General features: G+C 47.5%; 6 protein-coding genes across 6 annotated transcripts; 2 read left to right on the top strand and 4 right to left on the bottom strand.

Moving 5' to 3' along the window:
- Positions 1-322: 322 nt before the first annotated feature.
- BABINDRAFT_169152 (uncharacterized protein) lies at positions 323-2,203 on the bottom strand (the record flags this gene model as incomplete). Its single annotated transcript, XM_019130635.1, has 1 exon — positions 323-2,203. The coding sequence occupies one exon, from the start codon at positions 2,201-2,203 to the stop codon at positions 323-325; it is 1,881 nt and encodes a 626-aa protein (XP_018982880.1).
- A 722-nt stretch (positions 2,204-2,925) lies between these two features.
- Positions 2,926-3,585, bottom strand: BABINDRAFT_163549 (uncharacterized protein). Its single transcript, XM_019129973.1, has one exon. It carries the CDS (start codon positions 3,270-3,272, stop codon positions 3,093-3,095), a length of 180 nt encoding a protein of 59 aa, XP_018982881.1. The 5' UTR covers positions 3,273-3,585; the 3' UTR covers positions 2,926-3,092.
- A 240-nt stretch (positions 3,586-3,825) lies between these two features.
- Positions 3,826-5,675, bottom strand: DAC1 (Dac1p). The gene has a single exon (XM_019129974.1). The coding sequence runs from the start codon at positions 5,445-5,447 to the stop codon at positions 4,143-4,145; it is 1,305 nt and encodes a 434-aa protein (XP_018982882.1). The 5' UTR covers positions 5,448-5,675; the 3' UTR covers positions 3,826-4,142.
- Positions 5,658-6,734, top strand: NAG1 (Nag1p). The gene is made up of 2 exons (XM_019133049.1): positions 5,658-5,868; positions 5,930-6,734. Coding segments are annotated over exons 1-2 (759 nt in total). The 5' UTR covers positions 5,658-5,866; the 3' UTR covers positions 6,687-6,734.
- Positions 6,735-8,738: 2,004 nt separating this feature from the next.
- Positions 8,739-10,586, bottom strand: HXK1 (hexokinase 1). Its single transcript, XM_019129975.1, has one exon. It carries the CDS (start codon positions 10,304-10,306, stop codon positions 8,810-8,812), a length of 1,497 nt encoding a protein of 498 aa, XP_018982884.1. The 5' UTR covers positions 10,307-10,586; the 3' UTR covers positions 8,739-8,809.
- A 187-nt stretch (positions 10,587-10,773) lies between these two features.
- Positions 10,774-12,452, top strand: NGT1 (Ngt1p). Its single transcript, XM_019129976.1, has one exon. The coding sequence runs from the start codon at positions 10,840-10,842 to the stop codon at positions 12,325-12,327; it is 1,488 nt and encodes a 495-aa protein (XP_018982885.1). The 5' UTR covers positions 10,774-10,839; the 3' UTR covers positions 12,328-12,452.
- Positions 12,453-13,470: the final 1,018 nt, after the last annotated feature.

Consider the following 13,470-nt stretch of genomic DNA (forward strand, 5'->3'; position numbering starts at 1 on the left):
TTGTCCCGGGTTGGTTCCAGAGTCGGACACAGTTGTGGGGGCCTGTTCAAGCAGTATATAAGGGGTTTTTCTTGAGCCCTAAAGTTCTGTACATTACACCTAACTTATTTCACTATAGTGTAGTACCTTTTATTCAGGGATGTCATACATTGAGGAGGCTCCTAGGGAAAGTAGTACAGGGCAAAACGCCAACCGAAAGAACAAAGGGGTATAAGAAGGGGGGAAAAGACAGAAAACAAAGCAAAGCGCCAAAAGAAACTAGAGTCCAGAAATTTAAAGTAAAAATGGAATAAGTGAAAAAGAAAAGGGGATGGCGAGAATCCTAAACTATGTAGGTTTCACCAATTCTGCCGCGACGCACCATGAGGTGATTATTCTCGTCCTCCTCAAGCAAGTCCTCCTCACGGTTCTCGTCGCTCAATAACAAGTATCGGAGCTGAGTGACGGTGAGATTTTTCGTCCAGTTCAAATTCTTGCTCATGCCGGCATTGGTCAAGTCCAACTCCCGCAAGTCTGACGCGGAGGCTTCGCCCACGAACTCAGACAAGATCTTCTTGTTCAACCACGTGAGGGACTGCAATTCCAACCGCTGCAACCGAAAGCAACAGTCTTTTATGGCGGTGAGAACGGACTTCTGTGAAACAGAGACGAGGGAAATCGGGTTGATGGACTTCAAGTTCAAGTCACTCAAGTACAACTGGCTGTAGCCACGTGAGACGGGCGTCGAGACGCTGTAGAGGGATTCAAAGTCGTTGACATACGTGATGGAGGTCATGTCCGCATCGAGGTACGGGCTCTCAGTCTTCCTGTGCGACACAAAAGAGGGAGAGTACACGCTGGCAGCGTCGGAACCAGATGAGGCCACTCTGGTGCGCAGCAACTCATCGAGAGATTGCCGCATAATGTTGGCGGTGTGGACCGTTAGGTCTTTGGGGTAGTTCGTAGAACCGACATCATAGCCCAGGAATTTTGACACCTCCAAAATCTGGTAGTCCACGGAAAGAACCAACTTCGATAAGTTTAGGTACTCGAGATTGGGGCACAAGTGGATCACGTGCAACAAGCTTCCGATGGGAACGTCCTTGGCATTGATGTACTCCCTCAAAATGTTGTTGGATAGCGGGTGCGCAGGCGACCTGGAGGCGCGCACGTTACGTGAGGCTGACAAGTCAAGCGTCTCGGCCACCGGCTCGAGCCTCACGACGTTATGGCGTTCCACGTAGGTCCTGGAGGGCTTTTTGACATGCTTGCGTTTCTTGAGAAAGCGTTTGATGTCGAGCGAAGGCTTGAGGCTAAAGAAACTGGAGAGGGAGGCGGAGAACGAGGCGGAGAAGGACCTTGAGGAGTGCACGGAGGATCGGGTACCCACAGAGAGTGCGGTAGTACCGGTAGAGACGGCGCGGGACCGGTACTTGGTCAACGGAACTACCGGCCGGTACAACGGGTTTTTCAGGAACTTCCATTCGCGCCAGCCGGCCCAGTCCTGGAAGTTGTCCACGGCAGAGGAAGAGATGTAGCGGTGGGTATCAGGGACCTCGCGGCGCCCATCCGTTCCGGGCTGATCCACAGGTGGTTCCGCGGGACGCTCGGCTGGCTGCACTTCGGCCTCAGCTATTTCAGCCACGGCCTCGGCTTCCTCAAGGTGGGTCAAGCGGTCGAAGTTTGATTGCAACTGCGACATGTCTAAGCTCTTAACCAAGTAACCCACGCTGTGGTCCAAGCGCACTAGGGTGACAAACTGTGCGAACCGATATGTCGAGGTAAACACAAGCGACTCGTAGAGCAACGGTTTGGTAAGCTTGTAGAAAAACTTGTTCACCTGCATTAGGCTCAAATAGGATTCGTGGTCGTTGACGTAGTACAAGATCATGGCGGTTATCTCAAACGGAAGAGCGTAGATGGTTGACGGAAGAGCAGGCGACGGTGTCAGGTCAGGAATCTGCAGCAGCACCAAGTTGGAGATCTTGAGGGACAAGATGGACCGGGTGCGGGAGACGTCCGAGAGAAGCGACTTGTAGCGCATCTTGAGCTTCTCCTTATTGACAACCCCTTTGAGCGGAGGGGTGAACTGAAACACCCGTCGCTCATCGAGCGGGATGAGTGAGTGGGTCAGATAGTCATACTGGGTGGTGGGATTCAAGAGCGAGCTATACGGCGGTAGATGTTGATGTAGATCGAGCACTGAAGCGTGGATGGCTGTCATACGGAGGATGTGGTTGGATGAGGTGGGGGATAGAGGACACTTCAAATGAGCGGGAATGGAGAGTTAAGTATGAGGGCCACAGCGCTAACGAGAACCGATTGGCAGTTACGCTTTAGGGAGAAGTCACAGTGAAGCTAATTAAGGCTAGGCGCCGGTCGCTGCAAAAAACAATAACAAATAGCAAGCTATTTCTGGCCTGCAGGGACGAGAGTCGCTGTGCATATATAGGCATGACTGTGGAGTTCTCGTACAGGACAGATCCAGATTGGGAGCAAGGCGCAGCACGATTGGTGCTACGAGGAAAACCTGAGGAATGGAAGCAGAGACGAAACGAGGGATGAGTTCCAGTAAGGGGCAGTTTGTATGTGTATTATGGCCCACAAGAATAATAGCTGTGTAAGGACTCAAATTAATTTGCACTTTAAGCCTGATAGGGGAACTCGTCTAGGTCGCTAAAGCCACATGGCACTTACACTGCAGCCTGATGCTTTCTGATAACGATGCATGTGCTTCTGCTCTTCGGGCGTTTTTTTCGACCGAGCCTACCGAAGGGGAATGGACGAGGAACGGAAGAGGCGGCACTTTTTAGACCTGTGAGAAGACTTATATACTAAAACAACAACCAAACTAGTTTGCCAATATTTGAATGAGGTTTATTAATTAACAATACTGGGTTTTGAAATAGCTCAGCTATCGTCTTGGCTGCGATATGAAACTCTCTTTGCAGATCCATGGCAAATCTGTGGCGCAAGCGTCAACTAGATGTCTTGGTTATGAACGTTGGCAAGCCAGGGGTATACTATGATTACCAACCTCTACTGGGTCGGTAAGAGGAAAAAACCAAAAGCGAGAATAAAAAAGCCATCCATGGGAGTGGCCTGTGTTTTTTTTACGATTGAGTGTTTGGGGAGCCGATCAAAAAAGGCGTAGGTCTAGTGGTTTCTATGGCTGAATTTTCGAAGCGGGCGAATGCTGACCTCGGAGTATCGTGGAGCACGTTAGACAACGGAGCTCTACGATCGGCGGAGCCGTGCCATTTAAGTTCACACAGGGAATTTTCACGACCCATCAGGGATAGTCTATGTGCCCAAGGTAGGTCGTATGCCTGGGAGAGCTCGTGTGCTTGGAATAGTTTGTGCGCCTTCCACACTAAGGAAGTCAGTCCTGTGAGTATACTATATCGACTTTTGTGGTGTCTAATTATATTGACTCGACTTCCATGTGGACATGGTGCAGCTTTATATAGAAAGATACGGCAACCATATGCAGGGAGAAAAGGCCGAGGAAGTTCTCAGAAAGGGGGCGCTATCTGATTGGAGTGAAGGTCATTGGCGAGGCACCAAGGGTAAGATATTTTTAGATAGTCTCAATACAGCGATCCGGTAGACCGAGATGGTGTTGAATACCAGAACTAGCTTCAACTTAATTGCCCACTTTTCGTGCGTTTTTAACGAGGTTTTTCCAAACTAGATACGGATTTCAACGTTAGTCGCAAGGGTAGGCCGCATACACGAGGTAAGGTACACAGTATCCGGGTTATCCTGCGAAGTCGAAGCGTGGGGATAATCGCAACAAAGAGATTAGCTAGTTTTCTGTGAATAAATCTGACAAAGATATGCGTGGATTAATTTATAGTTTTAACTTCTGAATGGCTTACGTACGTGCCATTATAAACCAAAAATACAGAGCATATTCTACGGATAGCAAAAAATCTATAAAAGTGGGTTGGGAGACTCCTGGAGACGCAACCATAAGCCCTAGTAAGTCCAAGGGATAGATCGGGGAGTATCAAGATATCAGCAATATAGTGGTTTCACTATATGCCTAGCCTTGGGCTTTATCGGTTTGTACCCACTACTTTCAACCAAACTAGACAGTCCTATACTTATAAAGCTTTAGTTTTAAAGTTAGTGTTTCAGGTCAATGATCCAGACCTAGATTACAACACGGAACGGATCTTGGAATCCATGAAGACCTTCCTCCCCAACTTGTACACCTGCTGAACGTTTCCAAACTTGTCCAAAATAGTCAAGTCAGCGTCGCAACCAGGTCTCAAAAAACCCTTGGTGGCGCCCATGCCAATAGACATTGCAGGATGGTTGGTCACGGTCTTGACGGCGGTGGCCAAATCGATGTCGCACCACTTCATCAAGTTCCGCAAACATTCCGAAAGGTCTGTGCTGCTACCAGCGATGGTGTCAGTACCTTCTAAATGAAGGTACTTGCCGCTTTTGACGATTTTCTGGTCATCCCACTTGTACACGCCATCGGGTAACCCGATCAACATCATGGCATCGGTGACGAGAATGCACTTATCTGGGGCACTGTGATAGGCAATACTGACGGCCGAGTGGTGTAGATGCACGCCATCAGCCACAAGACCAAAGTAAGGCCCTTCAGCTGTGGTATGGGCCTCGTTCGACTCTTCATCTAAGGCCATGCCAAGGAGACCAAAGATCCCCGGGGTGCGGTGGTGTGGCTGGGGCATGGCATTATACATATGGGTAACCATGCTAGCACCCTGTTGAACTGCTTTAACCCCAAGATCGTAGGAGGCGGTAGTGTGCCCGATGGAGACGGTAACGCCACTTTCGACGAGCCGAGGAATGGTTTCCAAAACTCCCTCCACCTCCGGAGCAGCAGTAATGATGGCAATGTTTTTGAAATTGTCGGCTCCGTAAACTTCCTCCATAGACTTGAACTTTGCCGGCGCGGTGACGAGACAATCCACGGGATGACACCCCTTCTTATCGCGGGAAATGAACGGCCCTTCACAATGCGCGCCTAACGACTCCGTCTGGTCGCTGACACGTTTGTTGCCCACAAGCGGTAACACGTTTCGGTAAACCTCAGGGTAACTGGAAGTCAAGGTAGGACAGATACTGGTGACCCCGGTCGACAAGTACTTTCTCATGGCGTGTTCATAGTCCTGGACATACAGCCTGACCTCATTTTCATTTGTAACGGAACGGGAAAAATCAAACCCAAAGGCTCCGTTTATTTGCACATCGATGAAGCCGGGAGCAACGACCAACCCGGTCATATCCACGGTTTCGTAAACAATGGCCCCAACCGGAGCATTGATGATGACCCCTCGGTGGGCATCAACCCATAGGTCCTTCTTCTGCATCAGCCCTTCGTCGCACAAAGAGCAGTTTGTAAGCTTGATAATATGAGTCATGGTATTGGAAAGGTGGAGGTTGAGGGTAGTATGTGGGTGGAAGCTTTTAGCAGCAGGAAGCATGCCGTATATATAGCGTAGAGAGACAGGGTACAATATTTAGATCGTAGCGTTGGTCTTGGCTGCACTGTATACTTACAGGAGCTCAATTGCCTGACACAATACTGTAAGCATGTTGCATTTCTGTCTGGTTAATGACCTTGGGCTAAAAGGCAGATACTCGGGCTAAGATTTACTGCACGTCATGCGCGTGTACGCCTATCTCTGGGACGGGTAAAATCCGTCCTACAGTCCCAGCCGCTGAGCCGATGCAACCTTGTTACACTCGATCGTGAATTAATTAGCAACGGTGTAGCCCGAAATACGACCACCCTATAGGCAGTACACTTGAAGCAAAGATAAAGACTATATATTAATCACCGGATCTAGGTTTTTAATTTTCATGCGTTATCCGAACCACACCTCTCTTATCTCTCCCCTAAATGTACGTATATTGGAAGCCCGCTCGTTGGTTTCTCTGTCCTCAGACACTAACTTCATTATAGGCAGCAAAAGGTCTTTGCTAACGGCGAAAAAGCGTCCGATTTTCTTGCGGAATATATCGTGGAAAAGATTAATGCGTTCAACCCAACCCCATCTCGACCATTTGTCATTGGTCTTCCAACCGGGTCCTCCCCTGAAAAGGTCTACCTGAACCTTGTGGGCTACTACAAGGCCGGCAAGATTAGTTTCGAAAATGTGGTATCCTTCAATATGGATGAATACCTTGGCCTTCCACCAACGGACCACCAGTCGTACCACTACTTCATGCACCACCATTTGTTCGACCACATCAACATGAAGCCAGAGAATATCAACATTTTAGACGGTCTTGCCGCCGATCCTGCGGCCGAGTGCGCGCGTTATGAAGCGAAAATCAAGTCTTACGGGGGCATTCAGTTGTTTTTAGGAGGATTGGGCCCAGAGGGGCACATTGCCTTTAATGAAGCCGGTTCTTCTAGAGATTCGCTTACCAGGAAGGTAACCCTTGCCCCAAGCACCTTGGAGGCCAACAGTAGATTTTTCGACAACGACCCGAACAAGGTGCCAAAGTTTGCGTTATCGGTGGGGATCTCTACGGTTTTGGATAACTCCGAGGAGGTGGTTATTATTGTGATCGGGAAACCAAAGCAGTTTGCTTTACAAAAAACGACAAGTGGGCCAGTTGGGAGCAAGTTTCCATGTACTTTCTTGCAAACCCACCCAAATGTTCTCATCGTTGCAGACAGTTCTGCTGCGAACAAGATCAAATCATTTTTGTAGTTTTATATATTAATAAAGCTAGTGTGAATTATTTCAAGGTCAGGTATCACCCAATGTTAGTATAAGTATGCGTGTATGGAAATGTCAAAAAAAAAAAAAAAAAAAAAACCCAGGGGTCCAGTACAATTTTTTTATCTCTTCAGAGGTGATTATGTCTTGTGACCGAATTTTCACTTCATTATTTTCTGTAAAAGTATTCAAGCTTATGCTCCCACCCCCACCAAAAGACCCGACTCCCCCATGGGGAGAAATAGGAGTAAACGCATGCTGTATGAAAATTTGCACGTAGGCCTGCAGTGCTCGCAGGTTGCATCCAGTTTGATGTAGAATTCCTGCCAAACGAGATCTGAAAACCAGAGTTGTATGAGGTCACACTGATAAGCATGTTGCATTAGATCAAAATACACCGCAAGGGAATGTCAGAAACTAGTGGAGTTCTGAGAGTACTGCTGCAACACCAGAACATCCGGGGCGGGATATGCCATTTGTACTCGGCCCGCGTCTCTTATCTCCGGCCAAGAGATTAGTTGGCGTCACTACAAGAACTCATGTAGCTTTGCATGGCCTGTACTCCGCAACTACCCCACTCGAACTATTTTAATACTGTTTATAGTTGCGCTAGCTGTTCCATGTTTCCGCCCGGCCGGCGTTAGATAAACTGCTGGCGGACAACGGGCGATACTATATGCACCTCTGAATTTACGAGGAGACAACTCGGCTTGTAAAATTCCGACCTATACAAAGAAATAAAGGTATCTTAGAGGGCGGCACTAGCTAAGTGCTACAGTGTTAATGACGGCTCTGCATACAGAAAATCCAACTATATTAGACCCTCAAAGACACGGAGTGACCCTTCGTTTTTACCAATATACAATACCATTCCTAGAATACTTGCAAATGAAAACCTAAAACAAATATGAGGGGGTATTTGGATCTAATAAACATTGTAAATGAGAGGTGATACCAGACATAAACAACCACGCTATTGATTGGGCAGAGTAAAACCTGAGGATATCCTTTGGGAGCCCAGGTTTTGCAAAAGCATCCCCACCAGAGTTCTGTAAGCCAAGTGATCGAGAATCGAGCCTACAAACGGAATATGAACTTTTTCACCCCCAGGCATCTTAGAGCACACAGGCCATAGCCACTCCCCATAAGATATATACATGGCTATTCTTACATTGCTTTCGCCGATTGGTATGCTACAAGTGCTATGATAACGTTTCATTGTATCTTCCGGTACCACAAACTTCACTCAAGTAGCAAGTACATCCAAAAGGTTATTTTATCAATGGACCGGAAACTCCTATTGCCTATAGAGGATTTGATCGGCGCGGGGTAAGTCATTCGCTAATAACTTCCGCTTTGCATGCTGCATGAATTCTGACCCACGGTTCACACGCTGTGTTTTATCAAATGCCGTAAGGTGGGCCACACAGCTTTAACTGCCAAGTGGCATCTAATTTCTGAAAGCACCGGTAAAGACAAGAGTTTAAACGTTAATTGCATTCATGTTGTATTGGGGTAAGCTGCAGCCCAAGATTACACTCTGAACCCAGATGCGATGTAGGCTGCATCCCATCAAACTAGACCGCTTTTCAAATTGCCGTGCGCGGAGTTCCGCTCTCACACCTATGCTGAGTGCCTCCAACCGTATAGCCTGCACCCCCCCAGTATCCCCAAGCATTCTAGCCCCTTCTAACGTTGCACTACAGGTGGCACTAGCTATGGAAAGAGGGGTGGTGTCCGTACTGCCGGGTGACTAGCGTGCACTAAACTAGACTATAGGCGGAATTGTACGTGGTGCATAGTGCCGAGATATCTCGATGCAATAACTCTATGCACGAAGTACTTCTAACATGAATGACACCTTATTATATGGTTACCATTTTCTGTATTATGAGCGTTCGAGTGTAACAATACCAGAAATTCAAAGTCCGGAGCTTGTGATCTTTCGAAAAATATCGACTACTGATATTCCAAAGCGTAAAGTTATGGGGAGGTGCTCTGGTAGCGACGCTGAAAAGAGTAAACCAATTAAATATCCATTATCTAAGTTCATTGGGTAGTCATATACATATTCATTATCTAAGCCCATTGGGTAATTATATACGTTTTAATATTTACGAACGAGAGGAGGCCATGTTAACAGCAGCGGCTACGGAAGCACCGATAACACTGCTACTGGCCGCATGCTTCAAGCAAAACCTAGGAATGTGCTTCCGTGGAAGGGTTTCTCGTGCCTGGTTCAAAAACTTCTCCACCTGTTCTCTGTAAGACACAAAGTGGTTGAGGATGGAACCCACAAAGGGAACGTTAACTTTGTCATCTCCTGAGATCTGAGAGAGTTCGCACAAGGCCAAGATGGAGCAAGCCACAATAAAGGCCCCCCTCTCAACAACCACAGAAATAATACTCTTAACCACAGCAATATCCATATCTTCAATCACCGGCAGAATGTCGCTTTCTACCTGTAGAAACTCCGACAACTTTGCCTTGCATTTGTCATTGTCCGACGTCTCACTCAAAAAGCACACCAATTCTCCAGAGAACTCAAAGGCTGTGGTGAGATTGAGCGGACACGCGCCACGGAATAGCTGGCCCTGGGCAATAAAATCAACCATTACCAAGCGCACAAGTTCGGAGATGTACCTTCCAGAGGTCATTTCCTCAATGGGCTGGAAAATTCCATTATCTAAATTCATGTGAGGTTTAATCAGCGCGGGGGACAAGCCAAACCGAAAGTCGATGAGCTTATCATACTGGGTGGCATATGAAAGGAGGTCAAGACCAAAGATGGACAACTCGGTGTTGACAAGACACTCCTTGTCGTTCTGAACATAGTTCGCCACCTGTTTCTCCTGACAGAACAAACGGGTTGGAAGGGGTAAGCAGCTGTTTGTACCAGTCCCCAACACAATGGCAAGCTTCGCCTCATCGAAAAACTCCCCGGTGATGAAGACGCTAACTGCATCGTTGATGATGGCTTCCACTTGTACCTCAAGCTTTCTCTTCAAACACGCCGACTCAATCAAGACCTTCAAGTCTTTGCCCGCAACTTCGGAAGTGAGCTGGTACCCTTTGCTCACCTCCTGGATGATGCCCGAGTTCTTAGAGGTCTGCTTGACCGGAAAGCTCCAAGTGAGACCAACATGAATTAAGCCTCCCGTCTTATCGACGGCCGTCTGAATGTCCAAGACCTCCTCAACCCTTTCGGCGATCCAGGCAAAAAACTCGTAGCTCAACACTTTGAACGAATCCTTGATCTCCCACGACCTTTCGGCCAAGATCTGGGTATTGGTAAGAGCAAGCAGAACCACAGCAACCCTGAGGGTGGAGCCGCCCAAGTCAATCACTACAAAGTGTCCTGTTTCGTTCCCAGTAGACTTATTGTAAAAGGTAGGGATCATTGTGATAGGCGAGGCATAGACCGCCTCTTTGAAGGAGCCCACAAGGGATGTTGTGAAGCGAGATATAGAATCTTGCTGGTGAATGAAGCCGGTAAAGTCGTGGTGCAAATCGGTCAACAACCTAACAAGCTTTTCCGAAGCAGTGGTTTTCACCGATGGGGTGAAAATAGGGGTGGAGCTGAGCGTTTGGGCTAAGGTAGAACTGATCATGGTTGTTGTTCTGCGGGGGTAATTGCCTACCTGGGATACAGCCGATTGGGTGATATATAAGGTCCGTCTTCAATTTGGCCGCGCTGCTCGGATGGGTTCATGGGCTGACAAACACAGGTTCTTCTGAAACACTTGTTGGAGACGGCAATGTAACACAGTGCCGCTCAGACAGGTGCCAGGAGACTGGACACCGAGAGAGAACATACGTGTCTCAGGGCGCGGAAGAGGGGAGCGATAAACATGCAATGGAACGTTGGTACGAATGAAACCTGGAGATTAGCGTTTTACATAATGGAATCATGTTACATCTCCTCGCCAGCGGAGAAAAGAAAAAGAAATGCTTAGCGCGTGACACATATGTGCACGGCTGGGGTTCGGAAGAAAAACACTGTATCTGCATGCATGGCGGACGAAACCGTAAAACGACGAACGAAAGATAAGCATGAAAGTTATAAATACATCTCCATCTCTACAGTTTTTGGGCTCTCTCTTTATAGAATCATCATATAACACAAATCATAGGGTACTTCACTATGACTACTAACATTACTGACTCTACGGCTGCCTACGCTGAGCCGCAATATCCACCTGTGGGAGAGCCTGTCTCCGAGGGAGACAGGTGGTACGATCGTCGCTTTAGCAAACACCTTCCTCCATACTCTAATGCCATGGTGCAGGTTATTTTTGTTTCCTTTGTCTGCTTTCTCACCACGGGCATGTTTAATGCCTTGCTGGGGGTAGGGGGCCTGGGGGGTATCGACATCCACACCTCCGACCTTGCCAACATGAGTTTGTACACCACTTTCCTGGTTCTCGGGTTTGTATCGGGGACTATAATCAATATGATTGGGGTGAGATATGCCCTCTGCTTTGGTTCTTTAGGGTACGCCCTTTACGCCGGTCTGTTGTTGTGCTTCGTCCACACGGAAAATTCAGGTTTCGTGATTGCGCTGGGAGCGATTTTGGGGATCTGTGCTTCTTGTCTCTGGTCGGCCCAGGGTACCATTATGTTGAGTTATCCTACCGAGAATAACAAGGGTAAGGCCATCATGACTTTCTGGATCATCTTCAACTTGGGAGCCGTGATTGGGTCTGTCATTCCCTTGGCACAAAACATCCACGACAAGGAGAGCAAGCCCACCGATGGCACCTTTGCGGCTTTCCTCGCCTTGATGTGCTGTGGGAGTTTGGTAGCATTGCTCTTGTTGCCAGTGTCTAAGGTTATGAAGTCAGATGGCACCCGCGTTGAGGCTCCACAGAACCCGCTGTTGAAGAAGGAGTTACTCGAGCTCTTCCACATTTTAAAGACCGAGCCAATGATCTATACGTTGTTCCCAATGTTTTTTGCCTCGAACTGGTTCTATACGTACCAGCAGAGTGACTTCAATGCGGGCCACTTCAACTTGCGCACCAGATCCTTGAACTCGTTGCTCTACTGGTTGATGCAAATGGTTGGGGCCTTGTTCATCGGCTTCCTTTTGGATTGGGCTCGCTTCTCACGTAAGATGCGTGCTCGGATTGGCTGGGTGGTGTTGTTTTCCTGCACCATGGCCATTTGGGGTGGTGGTTTCAAATTCCAACAGGGCTTCACCCGCGAGTCGGTCGAGAGCATGACCAAGATTGACTTCACGGATCGCTCATACATCGGCCCAATGTTCTTGTTCATGTTCTATGGTGCGTTCGATGCTATCTGGCAGTCGTTTGTTTACTGGCTCTTGGGGGCTTTGTCCAACAAGCCAAGAAAGGCCGCGTTGTACGCGGGCTTCTACAAGGGTATTCAGTCTGCAGGTGCCGCCATTATCTGGCGTTTGGACTCCTTGGGGAAGCTGTACATGGCTATCTTTGGCAGTACCTGGGGCTTGTTAGCCGGATCCTTGTTGATTGCAGCTCCAATGGTGTTCATCTATGTTACCGACCACACGGTGGAAGACGGACAGCTTAGTATCGAAGACGATGCCGATAGCCACTCCCAGCAGAAATCCGAAAGCTCCTACGTCGAGGTGGCTCATGTTGGTAAGTAATCTCTTTCTGGTGGGTGGGGTTAGAGCTTTGACAGCCAGCCCCCAAATTTTGCGATTTCAAACCTCTCCACATTCTGGACAATGTTTTCTTAGTTTTTGTATACTTGAAATGGCATATCTTATAGTATCTACTGTGTAATATGGGACAATGCTTGGGAGCAATTAGAACAGTGACTGAGTTCTGGCTGCTAGCTCTCTTACACTATAGGTATATTCTACCAGTTAACAGGCCTGTGTTCCACCATCGTAGCCACTAACAAGCTGTTCCCTCTATGCCAAAGGGAATTATCCTAATGGATATGCCAAAATAATATTATTGGGTACTTTGGTTATACCTCGGTTTTGCTAGACCTGACTGCAACAGGTTACAAATGTATGTTTACCCATAATTACGAAGAAAAAGCGTCCAAGATTCTGAAACATTGTACAATCGGTGTATGTATATCATCCTATTGGAGGTGAGTATAACTACCGATGGCAGCAGGGTTCAATGGCATGTTTAATACAAGGCATAAACTGTCAATTGGTGCCTGTTGTTGAAGTTATGCACAGTTTAAGGTCAAGCAGACCTCATCCCGACCAGGTCATGTTGGATTTTACGGAGAGGATTGGAGATGCTTGGTATACCAGTTTTGGCTTAGTACCGATCCGCGATCCCTTCAGGTTGTCCCTATCCTCCAAAAGCATATCTTATTTGAGTCTACCACAACTATGAATCCTTTATCGAAGTTGTGGTGTCGGATAGTCTCAAGTAACCTTCAGGAAAAGCATTGTAGGTGCACTTGTTTGAAGCGCTATGAATTAGTATGCCTTGATATTTTACCGATTCAGACTGGTTACCTCTTAAGGTCCGTGGAACAAGGTAATATGTGGTATTTTCTTACCGATAAGTCCAGATATACAACGGATTTTCTGATATACCTAAGCCACGGATTTAACCCATGACTATACTCGACGTGTTGATATAAGACAGCTAATGAGGACATAGTGATATCCAGATGAGGTGCAACTAGAGTGACTACGTAATATGTAATTTATCACTTGCATGCACGAAAATTTCCTCGGTTCCAGCCAAAGTACACTATCTGGCCTAATGATTGGCCATCTGTGCAACCACATCATAATCAAAGATGCATTCAGATC

Source organism: Babjeviella inositovora (genome assembly GCF_001661335.1).
Source record: "Babjeviella inositovora NRRL Y-12698 unplaced genomic scaffold BABINscaffold_15, whole genome shotgun sequence".
NCBI lineage: Eukaryota > Fungi > Ascomycota > Pichiomycetes > Serinales > Babjeviella > Babjeviella inositovora.